Source organism: Peromyscus eremicus, chromosome 3 (genome assembly GCF_949786415.1).
Source record: "Peromyscus eremicus chromosome 3, PerEre_H2_v1, whole genome shotgun sequence".
NCBI classification, from domain to species: domain Eukaryota; kingdom Metazoa; phylum Chordata; class Mammalia; order Rodentia; family Cricetidae; genus Peromyscus; species Peromyscus eremicus.
Window position 1 is genome coordinate 56,802,577 of NC_081418.1, and position 22,388 is coordinate 56,824,964.

At 38.4% G+C, this 22,388-nt stretch overlaps 1 protein-coding gene across 1 annotated transcript in view; it reads left to right on the plus strand.

Annotated features, from left to right (window-relative positions):
* Cntnap2 (contactin associated protein 2) overlaps positions 1 to 22,388 on the plus strand; it is a 1,432,736-nt gene that overhangs the window by 739,023 nt on the left and 671,325 nt on the right. The window contains exon 13 of the mRNA XM_059257035.1: positions 10,190 to 10,390. Coding sequence (XP_059113018.1) covers positions 10,190 to 10,390 — 201 coding nt within the window. The remainder of the gene's footprint in view (positions 1 to 10,189; positions 10,391 to 22,388) is intronic.

Sequence of the window (22,388 nt, forward strand, 5' to 3'; positions counted from 1 at the left end):
AGTGAATAGAAACTGACTTAATGGGGAAAATTAGATACTTAGAGGAGTTGATTATTTGGGGATTTTCTTCCAAGGTGAAAAATGTCATCTGTCTCATCAAGAAATTTTTAACCGAGGCTGGTGGCTGGGTCGGAGGAAGGAGGAGGTTCCCCTCTCACAGGGAAGCCACTTAGATCCCGAATACTGTAAGACCTCTCCTCTGGGTTTCAGCTCCCTATGTACAGGGGTAACAGTGATTGAGGGTCAAGGTGAAAGAAAGGGCCACCTTAGAAGACTGTTCTGTTAGACCAAACCAAGCAGGAATGTTCAACTGTATGACATTCGAGACAACAAAGCAAGGCAGTAGAGTAAAGTGGAGATTTTCTTAAAGTACAAAGGCGTTAAGATTGTCATGTGAAAGAAAGCATTGGCTGAGGACAAGCTAGGACACCCCTCCAAACATAGAGCCGGGGGTGGTGGCTGGCCTGTCATAGGACATGTACCAGAAAAAGTACATGCTATGAGAATGACCTAAATCCTGAAAGTTCCCTTTCTTTGTGTAGCCATTGCCATTAGCCCCATACCCATACACTTATGGACAGCTCTAACTAGGCTTTCTGAGTTAGAAAAAAAAAAAAGTTAGAAGGCTGATATAGGTAGTTGGAAGGGAAACCTGGGGCTGGAAGATAATAGCTTTCACCTCAAAGGAAACTGAGTTTATTTATTCTGGAGTCAAACACGAGAGACCATGGCCCAGGAACACAGACTCAGGTCGCCCTAAACACTGTGTTCCAATATGGCAACAGTTTCATGAAGTTTTATATAGTGACAGAAAAAAAGGATATCATAAGCCAAGATGCCTTTCAAGCACATTGGTGGAAACACCAAGAAGATGGGCGGCATCCAAGTGGGGAAACCCTCTGCTGTAGGCTGCAGGTGCTGTCTGATTGACAGTATAAACACTTAGGTTAGTAGAAGTTAGGGGCCTGTTTATATATTCCAAATGGATTTACCTAAAGTCACAAGGAAGTTAAGTCAAATGAAGAGGTAGGTAATATAGGGCTATTTAGAAGATCAAGAGACCAAGATGATTTGGCTCTGGCCTGCTCTCCACAATCACTGAAGTTCTAGTCAGCCTCATGGAATGTCCAATATGAGTGTGGCTTCTTTCTGAGAATTTCAGAACCAGGGGGCTTCCAATCTTTTCCCCAGCTCTGGCCCACCTCCTTCTTTGGAAGTTCTTTCCTTCTTAACAAAGTGTCTCTGCTTCCATCTCCTTCAATTCATTGCTGTCCAATTTATTGTTCTGGGATACAAGCATCTAGAAATCTCAACTAGGATCCCAAACCATAACAAAAGCTTTGCAGATGGAAGTAGGAACAGGTGGAATTAATTTCTCAGGTTAGCTCGATGACTTAACTGCCAACTGAAAATACAGCTCGTCAGCAATCAAGGGAACTTTTACACAAATTTTACATATATGGAAGAAGTTGGCCTAAGTTAAAGTTGTTTAGGATGTATGCTGTGCTAGATGCCATTGCTTGGATTATCCTACCAGTTCTCTGAGATGCAGTTTTCTGTCATTGTTGTTTCCCTTCAACCCTTGACTCTTCGGCTGATACCAGTCTTCACATACCAGAGCCTAGACTGACACTGGACCTAGGGCACACTGTGCAATGTACAGATGTTCACATACAACTTGCTTCAACTGTAAGGAGGAAGGACCAACCCTAACCACCAAACAATGTTATCACCAGGAAAGAAAGAAAATGGTGATAGCATTGTATCTTAAACACGATTTTGTTTTGTTCATTCACAAATTCTTACAGTTCAATATCTTTCAAATATTGTGAAGCATGGCAAACCACAGGAATCTCTGGATTCAAATCTTTGATATTATCATCATCAAATTATGAAATTCAAAATACTATCATTGTATCACCTATGAAGGTTTTCTGTTTGTGTGGGTTTTTGTTGTTTTTATTTAAACTAAACATTATGGGGCTCCCTTGTAGGAACCTACAACCCCCAAAACTATACTTCAAATGAATATTTCACAAGACTCTCTGATAGTGATGGAGGGACTTGCTGGAAATCAAATAGACAAAAGTCTTAGTATATACTGTTGCACAATAATACTGCAGACTAGCAGGATATTTTCAGGTGATGGATGTCAAGAGTAAACTAAATTTACACAGTAAAAGCGAAATTCTTCCTATAAAGTGGAAGAAGATATAGACAATACAAAATGAACTCCATGAAGAAGCACTAATATGCTATGTTAGAGCATGGTGATAGTGTGACTGGGTATGTTAAATGTGCTATAGTAAAGGGCAAGGTAGGTGATATGTTTCAGAGTGTCAGATGGATAGGATATGTGCGCATTATTGGAAGTATGAGCTGAGGCTGGATTTTCAGTGAGGGAGGAAGCCTTGGTACCATTTGGGAAGATCTCCTGGACAGAAGGAAGAACAAGACTGAAGTTTGCAACCTTGAAAGTTTAGCATCTTTGAAATGCAGTTAGGGTTTAATATGGTAGAGTTGATATTTGGAATAATGAAATAACCATTCTTTTCAACAAAATGCATACACCTTTGTCTTAAAATCTTAGTAGATATACAGGCACCAGGTTTCTCTTGGTCTGTTTGAGGGGCCCCTGGCTGTGGGATCAGGATCTATCCCTGGTGTGTGAGCTGGCTTTTTGGAGTCCATTACCTATGGTGGGACACCTTGCTCAGCCTTGATGCAGGGGAGAGGGGCTTGGTCCTATCTCAACTGAATATAGCAGGCTTTGCTGACTCCCCATGGGAGCCCTTACCCTTTTTGGGGAAGGAATGGGGAATGGGTGAGGGAAAATCTGGAAGGGAGCAGGAAGAGGCCTGAGAGGGGGAATCTGTGGTTGATATGTTAAATGTATGAAAAAATTCTTAAATAAATAAAAAATGATGGGAAAAAACCTTAGTAAGTAATGAGTGAAATATTTACAGAGCCACAGGAACCACTAGCCAAGGATTCAAGGTGATATTTCCTTTCTCTCCAAGTTTGAATTCAGATCAAGATCTAGTTATTCCCCTAATGCATAAGCATCAAAGAGGAACATTATTTGTCCCAGGAGACTGAAAACTCCTCATAGTTGCCATTGAATTCCTTTTTTATTTGGGTTGAAACAGGTTGTACTATATGGCTCAGGCAGCCTTGAACTCAGGCTCCCCCTGCCTCAGCCTCTCAAGAGTTGGGACTACAGGCATGCACCACCACACAAGTTCCAGATGAGCTCTTGACTGACAAATAGTCACAAAAGACATCTGGAGAAAAAAGAAAGGGAATACTGGCTTATGTTGAGGCAAGTGCAGTCACCAACTCTAGCTGTAGTGGGAAAGAATTTCAGAACCTCCCCAACGGAACAAAAACATTAACAAATAGCTAATAGTATCCAAGAAAAAAAAAAAGACATGGATTCCAAATTGTTTTTCAGATGAGTGAGAATGAGCTACGATTATTTATGCTTGTTCTCGGCACTTGATGCATCATCCATCTTTGGCCTGGAATTGTGAGCTGAAAACTCATCACGATTTCCCACCACCTGTGGAAACATCATCTGCACTGGGAACTCATTTCCTCTCTGCTTCCCGCAGAGTCCCATCTGCTTTACATACCTTATTTCTCAACACGTGGTTAAAGCTGCTCACACCACCTGAGTGATGTGCATAGCTGGGTTATGGCCAGTCCAAACAGCCAGAGCCAGCTACAGTATAAAATCTCCAAGCATAGGGCTGCAGAGACTCACGCGGGGGGCACACATAATGCATATTTGGGGAGGAAAATAAAGACAGTGACAGCAAGCCTATCGTGATTTAAGACAGCAGGCTCCTAAATATTGAAAAACCTTCTACACAAAATTATTACCTGTGACTTAGTTTATGATGAACTTACCTCCTGGAAGATTGGTAATGTTCTCAAATGAATCCAATTATAAATGACTAAAACCCTTCTATTGCAGCATTATGTGGAAACTTTCTATCTTGTGATGTTCTGTAAAACAGTCTTCTAAAAGTGAATTCTTCAGATAACTAGAAGAGGAAACTGAGAAATTATGTTCAATTTTCAATAAACTCTATGTAGGTTTTTCTTTAAGTGACTAACGTTTAGTGATTTTGGGTATGTGAACATTTACATAAAACTAAAACCCAGGCACACCTTATTTTTCTTACTATTTTTCCTTTTTCATTTTAAAGACTTACTTATTTTTAATTAGTGAGTATAGATGTCCTGCCTACATGTGTGTATGTGACCACATGTGTGCCTGGTGCCTTCCAGACAGAGGTCCTCAGATTCCCTGGATCAAATTTAAAACCAAAACTAAGAAATATAAGAAAGAATATGAAATTAAAATTTATCACTCATCCTGCTCTCCTTTCTCTATTCTGAAAGTTCTTTACTGCTACCCCATGTTCTTAAACTTTATGACAATGTGATACTGTAAATATGCAGATTTATACAGAACAGCTATGTAAATATTCCTCTTATTTGTATTTTACCTTAAATCTTTTGATTTGAAAGATAGCCTACATCAATTAAAAAAACTTATAGTTGATATATTTTTAAAATATTTTGTAATACTTGATTGTATACTCTAAATTAACTTATTTTTCATTCTTTTTAATAGACTTTTAGGCTTTCTTCCTTTTTTAAACTTTCTATAGGAAGGAGTAATTACAATACAGTTTCTCATATAATTGTTTGAAAGTGTTTCTAAGTTCCATAATTAGAAATAATCATTACTGTAGGATGTGTGCATCGTCAAAGGTTTTACTTGTTGACAAATTGTTTTACAAAGGAGTTATAAATCATGGTTTGAAGATTCAGAATATTTCATCAAGAATACAGGATACTGCCACATTATTGATTGGGAGTCAGAGAGGAAAGGCTTACTTGGCTAGCATATCCCAGGCCACAGCCCACTGAGGGAACCAAGGCAATAACTCCAAGCAGGAACCTGGAGGCAGGAACTGAAATGGAGGCCATGGATGAATTCTGCTTACTGGCTCCCCATGGCTTGCTCAACCTGCTTTTTTGTATAATCTAAGACCACCTGCCCAGACATAATATGACCCACAATAATCTAGGCCTTCCCATACCAATCATTAATTGAGAAAATGTCCCACAGACTTGCCTACAGGCCATTCTGATGGAGGCATTTCATTTCTTTAAAAAAAAATATATGAACTTAAAAAAATACTTTTCTGTCCCTTAACTCTCCCAGATCTTCCTCCTCTACCCACCCAACTTCATGTTCTCTCTCTCTCTCTCTCTCTCTCTCTCTCTCTCTCTCTCTCTCTCTCTCTCTGAAGAAATAACAAAGGAAAAAATAAAAAAAATTATGGAGTACAATTTGTTTGGCCTGCCCTGGAGCATGGTTGAGATACCCAATGTTACTCCATTGGAAAAAAGATTCCTCTCCCAGCAGCTATCACTTGCAAATAGCTTCTTGGTGGCTTTATGCCACTTCCCCACTTCTTTGCTGAGATTTGGTCTAGCTGGAGTTTGTTCAGGTGTTCTGTACACTGTCAGAGTCTCTGTGAGTTCATGTAGGCATCTTTCCTCTTGGACTTAAAAATGCTTCTTTCTTAAAGTGGTCCACAACCCCTGGAACTTACAGCTTTTCTACTCCCACTTCCACAAAGATTACTGAGCCTTGAGGAGAGAGGTTTATAAGGACACCCCATTTAGGACTTCAGTGTTCAAAAGTCTCTAACTCTCTGCACATTGTCGAGTTGTGGGTCTCTGTTAATTGCCTTACTGTCAGGTTGTGGATGATAACCAATGGCATTGGCAATCATCCTTGATGTTTGGGGAGGGAATATGGGTCCCCTTTGGCCAACAACTCAACAAGATGTAATTCATTCCTGGAGGTTTTGCTTGATGGCATAAAGATGTCTAATTGGAGCATTATCTCTCTCATTATATGGTGATTCCATTTAAAATTTTCATACATATATATTTTATATATATATATATGTGTGTGTGTATGTATATGTAATACATACACACATATATAATGTATATATATATATATGTATATGTATACTTTTTAGGAACACTCTATAGTAGTAAGATTCCATATGACATTTCAAAAGGCCTTTAGGGTTACTTATTCCTCCCCATATTCAATACTTTAGCCTGCCCCACCACCACCCTCCCCATTCAGTCTACCTGTTCTAGTTTCCCTTTTATCTCTTTGTCACTAAATTCTATATCCCTTTCCTTGGAAGATCCCCTCTTCCTATGTTGACCCTTTACTAACTGCCTAATGTCTATGGTTATTCTAAATGAAATACACATATCTAAAGCAAAGCAAACATCCACATATAAGAGAAAATATGTAAAAATTTGTCTTCTGGGTTTGAGTTATTTCATTCAGGATAATTGTTCCTAGTGCCATTCATTTGTCTGCAAATTTCATTATTTAATTTTTATTAACAGCTAAATAATATTCTACTGTGAAAATGTACCACATGCTAATTGTCCATTCATCACTTCATGGATATCTTGGATGTTTCCAATTTCTGGCTATTATGAATAGAGCAGTAATAAACATGGATGACCAAGTGTCTCTGCAGTAGTATGAAGGTCCTTTGGGTATATGCCCCAAAGTGATACAACTGAATCTTATTGTAGAACTATTGTCAGCTATTTAAGGAACCTCCACACTGATTTCTATAGTGTCTATACCAGTTTGCATTCCCACTACCAGCAATAAGTGTTTCCCTTTCCCAGAATCCTTGCCAGCATGTGTTGTCATTTGTTTTATTGATCTTGGCCATTCTGATTGAGGTAAAATCACATTTTTGCCTTGCCAGTGAGATAAACACAAAATAAAATCACTATAGCTTTAATTTGTATTTCCCTGATTATAACATAAGTGTGTTTCCCTGTGTGTTAATGTCCTAGTTATCTGACCCACTTGGAAAAATGCATATCCCCATCATTTCTTTTGGATTATTTCTGTTCCTGTTATACTTTGCAGATGCTCTTTAATGTAGCTAGGTGTTATAGAATATTATTTTAACCAGGCAAAGATGTGTTACATTTGTTTATGCTGTATAATATTACTTGAATTGTATAAAGGTGTGTTACTTTTGTTTATGTTGCATTTGTTTAATTATGAAAAGATGTGTTGCATTTGTTTCAGCTTACCTGTCTAAGACACTTGATTGGTCTAATAAAGAGCTGAATGGCCAATAGCTAGGCAGGAAAAGGCTAGGCAGGGCTGGCAGGCACAAAGAATAAATAGGAGAACTCTAGGTTTGGGAGAAAGAAGAACAAGAGAAGGAGGAGAGAATGAGGGACATGCCCAGGGTAAGAAGCCAGGCAGATGCCAGACAGACAGGCGTAGAGAAGCACTGAAAATAAGAAATACAGAAGTAAGAAAGAAAATAAGCCCTGAAGCAAAAGGTAGATAAACAGGTTAATTTAAGTTAAAAGAGCTAGCCAATAACCAGCCTAAGCTAGGCCAAGAATTCAAAATTAATGAGAACTATCTGTGTCATGACTTGGAGCTGGTTGGAGGTCCAAAAGAAAAAGCCTGGAACAGCTATGTGCTGACCTTTGTTAGATCTATATTTTATAAATACCTCATCTAATCCATGGCTTAACTTCCACATGACTTCTGATATTTCAATGAAGAAAATAGTTTAGTTTTAACAAAATCACATGTATGTATGAGTTTTTGCCATGATAATGCCCTGATTTATGCCTTGTTTAAAAATAATATAACTATTCTTTTCTGTCTCCTTGTGTTTATCTGAAAGTCCACATTTCTCTTAGGACTTTAATCCAATTGAAATAGGTTTTTATGTAGTGTTAAAGATATGGATTAAATTTTATTTTCATTGTGTGGATAAATAATTTCTCTAATATATCTAATGCCAGCATTAATTACCATCTTCAAAGTACATAGATTTTGGTTAAAGTTTTAAACTTTACTTTCATTATTCTAATTGTCTTTACCCACACCAAATTTAGCCACTCCTTTTTAAGAGAGAGAGAGAGAGAGAGAGAGAGAGAGAGAGAGAGAGAGAGTAGGGGAACACAGCTATCCTGACCTATTACTCTCTCCTTTACTATCTTGAGACAGGATCTCTCCCTGAACCTAAAGCTTGGCTGACAGCCGCAAGTACCAGTTATTCTCCTGCCTCTGCCCTTCACAGCTGTAGGGTTACAGGCATGTACAACATGCCTAGTTTCTTACACGATTTTTTTAACTGCCTCAGTGTGCAATGGCATATTTGTTTCTGAAATGATGGGTTGTCCCTGGCTCTCCTTTCAGCATGTTTATTTCTAGCCCAGGAAGCAGTCATTCCTTCATAGATCCTAATTTCTTCTCTTAATGGCAAATAATATTTAAATGATGGCATTTGGTATTAGGCATAGCATCTTGTTCTGGAGATTTTTTTTCATTGTACTAAGTTCAAGAATAGGTCAACATTTCAAAATAAAGATATTGTCTTAGGTTCATACTGATGTTTTCAATTAAAATTCAAATAGAGAAGGAGTTTTAATTTAATTTTATAAAGCTTATAATCGATTCTGCTTTTTTTTTTCTTTGAGACTCCCAGGTTCCCAAACACAATGATAATTATTCTCTCACCTCACTCCACACTGTATAGAACATTTAAATGCAAGCAAAGGGGGTGTGTCTTTTGTCAGAAAGACCAGTGTGAAAGATCATTTGTTCACAAGAGAGGGATGATGCATATTCTGTTAAGAGCAAACAGCTTTCAGGAAGGGCTATGGTTTGATGAGGTGGAGGTCACTTGAGAAAGAGAGACAAATGAATTACCAGAAGGCAAGTGGTATGTTTCAAAGTCAGGATATAGTAGGGACACAGTGAGTTTCACACTGGGGCTGCAGACAGATGTCAACATCCCGACCAGAAACAACACTTCTTTCTGTTAGTGAAACGTCTTTCATTATTTTAATAAAATATTATTTTTCTACTTTGTTATTAAAAGCAGAGCATAGATCTAAGACAAGAAGAGATAGCACTAGGGAGATAGCTCATCAGCTAAGAGAAATTTCTATGAAAGGAAGAGGGCCTGGGTTCAAATTCTCAGCACCCATATAAAAGATGGGGATGGCTATATGACTTAGCAAATCCAACACTGGGCATACAAGTGGGCAGATCTTCGGAGTTTGCTAGCTGGTCAACCTTGTCAAAACTGTGAGCTTCAGGCTCAGTAAAAGAACCCATCTCAAAAGGTAAGGTGAGATAATGTAAATATAATACATATGTAAAATGGAATAGCTATAAATGAAAAAAATGAAATTTTTAGGAAAATGGGTGGACTTGGAGTGTATAATATTAATCAAGGTCACATAAAAAACTCAAAAAGAAAAAAAATACTCATGTTCTCACTCATGTGGAACCTGAACTGTAATGTGTCCATGTATGTATATAAACAGCTGTAAGTGTGGGCATAGTACAATATTTAGAAAAAATTATCTAGGAAAAGTACTATTTGGTGTCAAGGAAGGACAAAATATAGACAAAAGGACACACAGTTGTGGAAGAGGACATAAAGCTAATTGTTTTTCTAGCTTCAATTTTGCATAGATTTTTTTACTTTTTTGTGGTAGATAAGTGAATCAAAGTGTAATTTAAAATGAAAATATAAAACACTAAGCAAAGCTCCATTGCTTCAGAAAGGCTATTCTGAATAGACAGAAGTCCATCCAGATGTACAGAGTCTAGGCATGGGCAAGTGTTTGAGTGGCTTTCTTAATCCAGCAGAGTGATGTTTTTACTTCTGAGTTCACTGCAATTAAGTGATTAAAGAAAAAAGTCATCAGATCTTGGCTGTGTAAGTGGATCAGTACTACAAAAGCGTTTTTTTAAAAAGTACAGTAGGAAATGATGGAGGAAAACACTTGACATGCCCCTCTTCTGCACTGCACTTGCAGGCATGCAACACATACACATGTGCATACAACACACAGACACACATGTATAAACACACACACACACACACACACACACACACACACACACACATACACATTAAAATACTGTCAGAACTGCTCCCTCTCATTCCGGTTTTTACCAATTTAATGAAAATAGCAACTGAAATGTAGCTCAATTATCTTCTGATGTTTGAAGGAGTACGGGAGTACTAATGAGCCACTGTCTTAATTATCTCTCTGCCCACAGAGGACAAGGTGTGGACCATAGTGTCTCACGACTTACAGATGCAGACAACAGTGGTAGGCTACAACCCAGAAAAGTATTCGGTGACACAGCTCATCTACAGTGCCTCCATGGACCAGATCAGTGCCATCACCAGCAGCGCCGAGTACTGTGAGCAGTACGTCTCCTACTTCTGCAAGATGTCCAGGTTGTTGAACACTCCAGGTAGGCTGCGATGGAACATCGCTTTTAATTACTCTCTCAGCTGGTGTTTGCAATTGCCTGAACAATCCAACAGGTGTGGCTTATTATCTTCTTGTCCAGTCATCGATCTTTAACGTGCAGATGGCTGTAAATAAGTCCATTGTAATCTTTCAAAATGTTTTCTGGACAGTGAAGCTCAGAATGCATGGATTTTAAAGCAATTCCATTATTTTAAGTTTATGGATTTTTTTGGTTTTATGCACATATACAAGGTATGCTGTTAATGCTTGTTCATCAAGCAGTTGCCTTGGGCAAAAGTTTGTCAGAGCTCCTTGTGAGCTTTCAAGTGTTGCTCTTTGAGTTCCTCTGGTGTCTTTAACGTAAAGATGAAAGCCTTCTGAAGGCTGTCTGCCAGGAAATCTGGTATAAAGCAGCAAGAGATTTTAGGGCTCTTTGCTGTCCTTTAATGGTATCTGTCTTAAGAAACCCTCCCTGAAGTTCCTATCATGACAGTCTATTTTACTAATATATAGTGTATTTGTGTGCACAAGACTGTTTTGGGGTTTTGAGAACAAAGAAGCCCCCAAAGTTATACTCAAAATACATTCTCCGCAAGAACACCTCATGTGTTGGGGGTGGGGCATGACACTAAATTTAAGATGTGGCCAAAGATACGCATTCTTTGGTCCACAACACAGCACCAAAAGTGAGCACGAGCCTTAAGTGAAGGGAACAGTGCCTTCAGATTTGCAGCTGTGAGGTTTTCCAGATGCATCTTTGGGATGTTCATTGAAGTTGAACTCCTGTGTATTTGCCTATCTTATGCAGTAAGTAAAGCTATTTATCATGAGCAATGTATTTTGAAATATGATTGCAGAATGGCTAAATCAAGCTAATTTGCATATGTGTACCTTACCTTTTTGTGGCAAGAACAATTTTCAAGAATGTAATACAACTATTACAGACTATAGTGACAATGTTCTACTATGGATCCTTTGTTATCCGGCCTCACTTTCCCATGTTTTTTTTCTGTTCAATTGAGAAAAGAATGTCTGTTTTGGTGAGGTACTACATTAGGCATCTATGAGGTCTATGGCATGTAAAGATGTGAATGGTATACTTTTAATTAATAAGCATTACTATGTCATTGCATTGTGTCAAAGAGTAGTGGGCTATGTGCTACCCTAAATCAATACTGGATTAGATCAGCATTCTTTGGTAACTGCTTGTGGAGAAGAGTTAGAGACAAAATATAGATGATTTCGTGATTGTGTGTTTCTCCTGTGCAAAGCCTTGTGCTATTAGTGTGTTTATAGTGTACACCATGGACTCTAGAAGAGTAAAATCTGAAAATATAAAACTGATAGGTTTAGAAAATTAGGTATTGTATTGTTTGGCAGAAAGATGATTATGGTTTGCATGTTGAAGCAGTGTGTCACTGAAAAAGCAAAAAGAAGTTCCCAGGTTGATACTTGGGAATGAATGGCAGTAGATGTGATGTGAATGACTCTTCTGGTGCTGTTCAGAAGCCCTGACTTGGGTAGTGAGTATGGACATGGGTCTGGATGCAAGTAAATGCTGTGCTGTGGACTGAGTCCCCACCTGTCCTTGTGAGTCTACGTGTTTCTGAGCCTGCATGTGCTCGAGAACAACACACAGAGCTGTCAGGCTCCACTCCCTGTGTTTTTGATACAATGAATCTAAAATGAGGTTGAAAGTACACATTTATTTTGAGTGCCATAAAATGAACTGTGTTTCTCAATGATACATATGTGGAAGCCCTGGTTCCCCAAATGGCTGTATTTGGAGATATGGCTTTTAGTTGATAATAATATTAAGTGTAGTCAGAATGGAGATGTCCTAATCCCAACTGGATTGGCAGCTTTACCGAAGATTAAAGGTATCTCTCTCTCCCTCTCAACCTCCCTCTCCCTCACACTTTCTCTCCCTATCTGTCTCTCTCTCTCTCCCTTCTCTCTCTTTTCTTTATCTCCGCCCCTCTCTCTCTGCCATGTATGGACATGGGAAGGAGGCCCCTGGCATGCCAAACTAAATTTACCAGCTCCTTGAACTTAGGCTTTTTTCCTCCTGAACAACAAGGGAACACATTCTCACTGCTCAGCTTCCTGCATGCCTCTGGCATTTTGCTTAGTGGTTCTAGCAGATATATGATGAGTTCTCAGATGATATCACATCTGAATGGGCTGGAGACCAACTCTGAGAATTTGAGAGTTCTACACAGTCCAACAGGTGTTTCTGTTGCCCTTGACTGCTCTCAGAAATTTTTACTGGACCCTGCTTGCATTGCTAGCAAGTATTAGCCAATGACTGTGGAAAAACCAAGGGCAGAAAGAGTCATTAATGAATCTCATCAGCTTGTTTTTCTCTGTTTCATGAGTGAGTGCTCTTCACAGAAGCTCTGTTCACAGATTTCAGTTAATTAGTCTCCAGTCCTGGAATGGGAAAGGAGTGGGACAAATTGCTCATCAGAAAGAAATCTTGGCACTTTCATTGGTATAGTCAAATTTTCATTATCAAATTCCTCTAGTAGTTAAAATATAATAGTATTTTTTAAAAATGCAGGAGAGCTGTCAAATAAGTATACTAATAACTTACAGTTTAGGTACCAGGAGAACTGATTTAAGGGTTATTAAGGCAACTAACCTTTATTTCTCTTGGTTTAATAGGTAGCCTTCCCTCTTTCCTTCACTAATAATATTTTTCTATCAGCCACATAAGGAATCTCACATCCTTCTTGCTCTCTTTTATATAGTGTATGATATACAAAGCTTAGGAAAATAAGAGAAATGTGACAGTTTTAACTGTCAACTTGAAAATATAGAATCACTTCAGAGGGAATATAAATGAGAGATTATATAGACAGGGTTGGTCTGTGGGAGTTGATAGTGATTGGTTATTCACTTGAGGGAAGAGCTCCCCACTGTGGGTGGCAGCATTCCCTAGGCAGGAGATCTTGAACTGTATGAGAGCAGAGAGCACTAACCACTCTGTACACGGGTTAGTTCATTGCCCCTAACTCTTGATGGTGGATGGATATGACTAGTTGCTCCAAGCTCCTGCCTTCACTTCCCTGAAATAATGGACTGTAACCTTGACTGTGAGCCAAATAAGCCCTTTCTCCCTTATGTTGCTTTTTGTGAAGATATTTCTTCAGAGCCATGGGCAAAACTATAACAATAAATTTGTTTTATAGTAAGTTACATTTTCTAAAATAAAGTAGATACTTTTCCCTTTGACCTCCAGATGACCTTTTCAGGAAAGAACTACTTGATGGAAACCAAGAGTGAATTTCTAACTTTCACAATAAATGCAATATTTTACTTATATTTTCCGAGAATCCAACATTCTGTTTTAAAACAATTATAGGTTGTCATTATACCTAAAATGTTCTTTGAAAATTATCATCATGTGCACTGGGCATTTTAGAAGCACCTTATTCTTTCCTTTCTTCCTCTTTTATTAAAAACATATTTTTTCTCATTCCTGATAAGAGTTTCATCTCCCTTTATTCCTCCCAGTTGCTCACCACCTCTCCACCCATCAGGATCCACTTCCTTTAGAGAACAAATATAACAAAATAAAATATAATAAGATAAAACAAAAACAGTCCCATCAAAGCTGGACAAGACAGCCCAACAGAAGGAAAAGAGCCCAAGAGCAGGTACAAGGATCCGACACCCAGTCATTCACACACTCGGGAGTCCCATGGAAATACTAAACTGAAAGCTATAATATACATGACCAGGACCCAGTGCAGACGCCTGCAGGCCCTGTGCTTGCTGTTTCACTCTCCATTAGTACAATAAGCTTTGTTCACTTGACTTCCAGAGCCTTAGTCTCCTGGTGTCCTCCATCCCCTCTGACTCTTACATTGTTTCTGCCTCCTCTTCTGCCGAAATACCCTGTCATTTTTTCATTCACACAGGATCTGTTCTTCATACATACTTGCTAATTTGAATGAAAGTGCATAGCTTCAAATATTCCTTTATGAACCCATTAACATTTCTCCTTAAACAGGAACAAGCATGCACATTTTTGGGTTGCTTATCGCAATACTGATTCCAGGACCCTTCACACAGGTTTTGATGGGATTTGGTTGGGATTTGGTTATGACTGCTTTCAGCAAACATTCACAGGTTGTTTTGTGAGCCATTATTGGGAAACACCGTTTATGGCATGTGTGCTTCGTCTGTTTAAATCGAAGTAGTTAGTCCTTTATGTTGGAGAGGACTAAAAGAAATAAGGATTCTCTGGACAACTAAAATTAAAATGGCATATGTAATTGACTGCTTTTTTTTTCAGCTAAATTGCACTTAATACAGTGTTGTTTTTAATCCAATTGATGGAACAATCTCTAGACATTGCAAAGTGGATTTCTGCCTACTCTCCAGTGTCCTTTCCCCCACTCCCCTTTGCTCTGTCCCAGGTGAGCTACTGTGCAGCACAGGGACAGACGTGCAGCAGTGGCTAGCATGTCAAAGCTCCCTGTGGACCGGAGTCTGCAGCACTCAAAGTAAGAAAGAAGAGAATTTAATAAAAATCTTTAATTAGTTGTTTTAAGGAACTAACGCTTGCTATAATTGTTTCTTTCCTATTTCGTGGTAACGTCTGATTTTAAATATCCACTTAGTCATTCTGTAACTAAGACTGAATTATACTGGAACTTCTTCAGACACACTCATTGGCATCTGTTTGAATGCAAAGTATATTCATTATAGTCGTTGCAATTAAAATGAATATCAAATGAAGCTGTAATAGCTATGCACTTAAATGTTATTCTTTATTCTAAGAGCCTTACTCTCCAGACGTCATTTGAAGCTCTGTAGCTTCTAAGACACTTAGGACTAAGAATTGATAGGCATGTGGAGCATGTGCATTTCTATTGATTACTATTTGTTTGTGCCATACCATTAGCTAGCAAATGTAGACTTACTCAATCATTATTGATTTCTCATGACTTCTTAGAGGATGATAATATGTGGATTACAGTATTATCCATTGTTATTACAAAATTTGAAAATGGAATCACTTTTAAAATATTTTTTCGGCTATCCCTTATAGTCATGTTCAGTTTTCAATGTGATTATGAATTTATTTGCTCTTAACCAATCATATAAACATATAGAAACAAACGTAATAGAAGTTGTATAGTTCCATGTAGAAATTGGAATGAGGTCATATCAATGGAAATAACCAAGTATTACCCAATTTGAGAAAACCGATTGTGGTTATCCAAAGGTTGTCAGCATATTTTAACTTTTTAGCCTCAGAATTATGAATGTAATAATATGAAAAAGGCAAAACTCATTGGAAAAATTGAATCTGCTTCTGACACAAGTCCTGTAAGAATCTGAGATGCTGTAGAGACACTCAGCATTTGCATGTTAAGCATAAGGACCTGAGTTCAAGCCAGAACCCTATTTTAAATAGTTGCTTTCTCAGCTTGCTTTCACTGCTTTCAAAATGGTGACTTCTCAGGTTATTAATGAAACTGTTGTGAAAGCTAGCCAGTAGTCTTTAGCTTAAAGCAAAAGATGGAGGTTTTGGCCGGGCGGTGGTGGCGCACGCCTTTAATCCCAGCACTCGGGAGGCAGAGCCAGGTGGATCTCTGTGAGTTCGAGGCCAGCCTGGGCTACCAAGTGAGTTCCAGGAAAGGCGCAAAGCTACACAGAGAAACCCTGTCTCGAAAAACCAAAAAAAAAAAAAAAAAAAAAAAAAAAAGATGGAGGTTTTGTAGAGAGTCTAGTGCCAAGGGCACTTTTAGTAGCATAGAATTTTTTGTTCTGCCTTTGAATGTTTCCTATATTGTCGTCCACGGTTTAATCTTTTCCCCCCGAGTTTGTTGTTCAAAACAAATGCTCAAATGACATTTCTAATAGTTCGTTACATATATGGGGTAGTTTATGATTCTTACACAGATGTCTTCATTACCATCACTTCTACACTGGGAAAAAAGCAAAATCCTTTTGTGAGGGTTACTGCACCTATCTATGGGGAAATACTTTTGAGAGTCTAGAATGATACAAGTGAGCACAGGAAGTTGGTCAGCTTGACAGTGGAGTGCTGGCAATTATCTCCAGACATTATACAAGACTAAGCTGAACCTGGGTTTTTTTTGGGATGAAAAGACATGGTAAACTGGGATTGCCAATTGAACATTGTGAACACCTAATATGGACCTCAGGAGCCATTTCAAGTACAAAAACTAGCTGGACTACACAGAAATACAGATTTTAAGATAGTTAACCTTTTCTTTTCTCTTGCCTGAAGTGTACTTGTAAACTCACAGCCAAGCAGAAGTAACTTGACTGAGCACCTGATGAGTTCACAGTGTTCCTCTCCCCACTCCATTGTTTCTCTCCTTGCCAATGCCACAGGCAGTGTGTGCTTAACTCAGGAGTCGGGAAATCTGAAGGAGAATGTTCATGCCATGATCCTCTGTTTGTCTTGCAAGATACCTTGTTTACTTCTAAATGCCCCCTTCTGATTTTAAAATAAATGTCCTTCGGGTAAAAACGTTGAATATGATGGCAGGTGCTTGTAATCCTACAGCTGAGACAGAGGAGGAAGAGACATGCAGATCCCGAGGCCTTCCCAGGAGCCTACCTAGCCTGCTTGGCAAGCTCCAGGCCAGTGAAACCATCATCTCAAGCAAATGAATAAACAGACAAGAAAACAAATAAACAAAGATAAAGAAACATACATAAATAAATAACTGGCAGAGCCTGAGGGATGACACCTGAGTTTCCCTCTTACCTCTGCATGCACACACACACACACACACACACACACACACACGCACACACACACATATGTACATATACATATACCCTCACACGCACCCTTACACTCATACGTACACACATGCCCATACACCCATACACACATACACACACACACACACACACACACACACACACACACATCCATACACCTATACATACACACATACCCTTACACACACCCTGCCTCTTCACACACACAAAGAACTTGAATCTGAAAAGTCAGACAGTGGGAGAAAGATAAATTTATATTCTGCTGGAATACAGTACTAGTCTATAATCCCAGTGCCTTCAGATGGCTAAGGTGTTTCACTTATTTAGACAGGACCTGCTAGCCTGTTTAAAATCACCTATTTGGGTGTCTTCGAATGTACTGCATTCATATATTTATTTTACAAATCCTATTATAGTTTCTAATTCAGAATTTTCTCCTGAAGTATTCATTTCCTGCATATATGAAGATTTATTTAATTGCAGAAGTGTGGGTGGCTGTGTTTCATGTCTTTCTGATGATATTTAGTGCTGTTTGTTGGTTTCCAGGGTTTCATTTCTTTTAATTTCTCAATATAGCCTAGTTCTCATCAGTTAGACTTTTATTGCTTTTTATGTTGGAAGAAGCCATATAAATTATCCATCCTTTCGGGTAGTTTACTATTAGATTTTGTATCTATTGAAAAGGAGTTATGTTCACAATTTTTGCCTGTAAAGTAAGCTGTGTAAAATTCAATATACTTTGATGATACTAAACCATGATTTAGTGACAACCAAAGGAGAAGAAAACACAACTTTAGCATTGTGACTTATAACCTATTTTTACCAAAATAAAAAATAAAAATCTAAACTTTGGTGTACTTTTCAAGATAACCATTTTTCCAACTTTCTATTTTCCAGTCTTAAAAAAATCTTGGTGTTTAACTTTTGAAACCGTTTAGACATTTTAAAAAGCATTAACCAATTCCAGCTAAAAATTGTTTTAAGTAAACAAAATTCATTGTTACAAATCAGTATATGAATCAAAGGTTAATCATTTATCTGATTAGTTATGGGCCGTAATGTTAGTATTAAAACCGGAGGGCTTAGTCCGAGACAAAGACAATGCTGAAGAATACAGTCGGAACCAGCAGGATAGCTCAGTCAGCTGAGTGCTTGCCTAACATGAAAGGCTTAGGCTCAATCTCCAGCACTTCATTAAACGGTATCATGGTGCAGTCTGTACTACCAGCACTTGTAAAGCAGGAGTTCAAGGTTAAGGCCATTGTAGGCTACACAGGAAACTTAAAGCCTGCCTTTACTGAAGATCTGTCTAAATAAAATTATAGGTCCAGTAAGATGGCTCAGTGGGTAGAAGTACTGGCTGCCAAGCCTGACAAGTTGAGGATCCACATGATAGAAGAAAAGAAAAAGCAAATTGTTCTCTAATCTCTATATGCATTACAGTAGAGATCTCACACACACACACACACACACACACATACACACACACACACAGATACATGCATATATACGTATTCACACACACAAGTAAATAAGTAAATATTTAAGAAAGAAAAGAAGCAAAGAAAGAGGGAAAAAACACATTTAGAAAGTTAAGTCTAATAACGCTTTTGATGATGCACATTGCCGTGGCTAGAATTGACAGGGCAGACACTGTCAACCACAAACGCAGAGTGGCAGCAGGGAAAAGAGCTATGTGAGGCTATGTAAACAGCATCGGCAGGCAGTTATGAGAGTCTTAGCTAGAAAGATGTGAAGGGAAATTAATGATGGCTGATGCGTATGCATTTCCTGTATCTCAGGAAATGTAGCATGTAAGCTAAAATGGAAGAATTCACACAAGTTGACTAAGAAAAAAAAAATGGATGAGGCTCCAGGTTAGAGAGGTCATGTGCTCACTGAGGCTAAAATGAAAACCAGTTAGTGCAGAACTTAACAGAAGGGAGTAAGAGGCTAGAAGAGAACCAGAGGCCACAGAGGCAGGACAGGAGCCTGGAGATCAACCCTGCACCTCTGTGGATTTCACACTGAGCATTATTCCTTGGAGGGAAAGGATGGCTGCAAGCTGGACAGTCAGGTTGTCACATGGAGAAGGGAGTAGAAGGCAGAGCTGATGTGAAGGGACCTTCCAGCACAGTGTCTGTGGGTGTCTGAGAGGCCCACCAGGACTGAGAGAGGAAGAAAAACTTGTTCAAGGTTAAGGTGAAAAAATCAAATGACTTACATAGAGTAAATGAGGAAAATTCCATGGCGGCTCAAGCTTTTGACTTGGGAAGCTGAGCAGCAGCTCTAAGGCTTTTTGGCAGGGTTGCTTTTGAAGGGAAATCTGGAGAGTGAGAGTTTCAAGAGCTAACACTGAGGACAGGCATTCATCTTGATGGTGATGGCCTATAGGGTGCAAATCCTTTTAATTGACACCAAAAAGACTAATAGAGTTTTTCCCTTCATTGCCATATAAACATAGCCAATAACCAAAATGAAATGAAGGGGTCCTCATGCTCTCTATTCTTGTGTTTATATTAGAAGAGCAGGGGACACAGTCCAAACTGACCCATCTCAATGATGGCATTAAAGTTTTGACTTTTCTGGTCTGTTTGGTTCTAGGCCAGCTTCATAATGGCTGTTCCAAGGACCTAGGAGGTAGAGACTTGAGCTCTAGCTCTTCCCAGAGAAAGAAGGACATCAAGTGTGCCCACATTTTGTGAACCAAAACAAGTCACATGCTTTGCCAATCCTAACTAAAGTGGAAGGAGAAGTGTGGTCTTCCTCTGTGTGGATGAGCACAACCAAGGTAGACATCTGTAAACAATGGTGGATGCTTATGTGAGGAGTGAAAACAGAAGATAAAAGGAAAGGCAAGGCAGTACCAATTAAAAGGGAGGGTGATAATGGAAGGAAAGGATGCAGCTGTCTGAAGGGACTGAAAAGTGATGATCAGAACAGTAAAAACCGACAGAAAAACAGGAGTTTTTTCAGGGAGATTACTGTTTATAAAAAAAATACACAAAGCAAAAAAAAAAAAAAATAACAAAAATGAAAACTGAGACAAGGCCAATGGTAACATACCCCAAAGAGGAAACCTGTCTGGGTAGCCATTGTTGGAGGCCACTGCAGAATGAATGGAGAAAAGAAACAGTACGTGATGATTTTCAGGATGTTTATAGGTGAAGCAGTGACTGGCTGGAGGAGTCACAGGCAGAACAAAAGGAGGACTTAAGAATTGCTGATAATTTTAAGAATGAAGGAGTTGTACATATGCAAATTGTATAAAAAGACTTTACAGGAAGAACTTATACCTAAAAGGCAGAGAAGGAAGAGTGGAGGATTTTTTGTTTGTTTGTTTTTTAATCACCTGGGACCTCTGAAGTTGCAAAGTTGCTGAGCTCTGAGTGAGACATCAAGAAGTAAGCATTCTCTATAAAGCAATAAGGCCCGCTCACTTCTATCGCTTGACTTACTGAGTGCTTGTGAGTACAGTTAGTTTCCTTCAAAAAGATGGAAACATGGACATTTTGTGAGGTTATTCATCCTATCAATACATAGAGTTGACAAATTATCTTCTTAATGTCCTCCTGGTTAGACAGAATCTAGATGTTGATGCTCAAAAGTTGAATTCAAATAGATATCCCTTCAAGGCAAGACTTTCTCTTAAATAAGTGTACATTTAAAGTATGTATGAGAATTCCAGATTTTAGATTTGTTTTTCCTTGTAGCTATTTAGCCACGTTTCCTTTGTTTCCTGGCAGGACAGTACACTATTAGTAATCTCTTCTAAACAAAGATTAGGTGAGAAAATCACAACACCACAGAAACTATACCATCACTAAATTTTCCTTAAATGTTTCTCAATATATAGGTTTCTTCTAATTTGTGAGAAATGTGAGTTGATATAATTGCACTTAAACTAGTTAAACTTCAGCATATTAAGAAATCATAAAGCCAAGGTTGTTAATTTACTTTTTTACTTTGTAATAAAAGATCATATAAATGAAGAAATAAATGGCTTTTTATCCAATTTCAAAAAAGATTAGAAAACAATAGATTTGTCTTATTTTTTAAAATCCTATACTTTTTGACTCTTCCTCTGTGGAAAAAAAAAATGAGATTTATAAAAGTTCTTCTGAGCCAGGCGGTGGTGGCACATGCCTTTAATCCCAGCACTCGGGAGGCAGAGCCAGGTGGATCTCTGTGAGTTCGGGGCTAGCCTGGGCTACCAAGTGAGTTCCAGGAAAGGCGCAAAGGTACACAGAGAAACCCTGTCTCGAAAAAACCAAAAAAAAAAAAAGTTCTTCTGAAAGATTGGATAAATGAAATAATATATACTTGAAATTTTTTTTTTTTTTTTTGGTTTTTCGAGACAGGGTTTCTCTGTGTAGCTTTGAGCCTCTCCTGGAACTCACTTGGTAGCCCAGGCTGGCCTCGAACTCATAGAGATCCGCCTGGCTTTGCCTCCTGAGTGCTGGGATTAAAGGCGTGCGCCACCACCGCCTGGCTATACTTGAAATTTTTAATGGTAATAGTACTTTAGGCAAATATGTAAAAGGGAAGAACTTTGAATTTTAATATTCTTTCATGAATATTCCTCCCTGTTTTTGCTTATATTCACACATACTGTCCATCAAAAATAAAATTGGATTAAATTAGTTTCATTATTTTTCCTAGCTTATATCAAATCATTAATGATTCTTACTAATGACATTAATGATTCTTACTAATGAATTATTTTTAAAATTATCCATTCTTTTTGTTGTTTGTTTGTTTGTTTGAGACAGGGTTTCTCAGTGTAGCCCTGGTTGTCCTGAAACTCATTCTGTAGACCAGGTTGACATCAAACTCAGAGATCTGCCTGCCTCTGCATCCTGAGCACTGGGATTAAAATTATATGCTACCACCACCCAGCTAAAAATTGTCCATTCTTATGACTCTATAAAATGAAAACATTCCTGATTTATCAGATATTACGTGTTGTGCTTAAAACATGTCTCCTACATAAGATACTGAAAAAAAATCATTTTTGCTGTGAAAATACTTTCCAAGATGTATGTGGTACCACACACCTATAATCCTCATACTTGGGAAGATAGGCAGGGAGATCATAAGTTTGAGTATAGCCTAAGCTACATAGAAAGACCCAGTCTCAAAGAAAAAAAATCCCTCTGTGGAGTCCATAGAATATTACTAGAGAATTGCTAATTTGCTCTTGTAATGTAACCCTTTGTTAA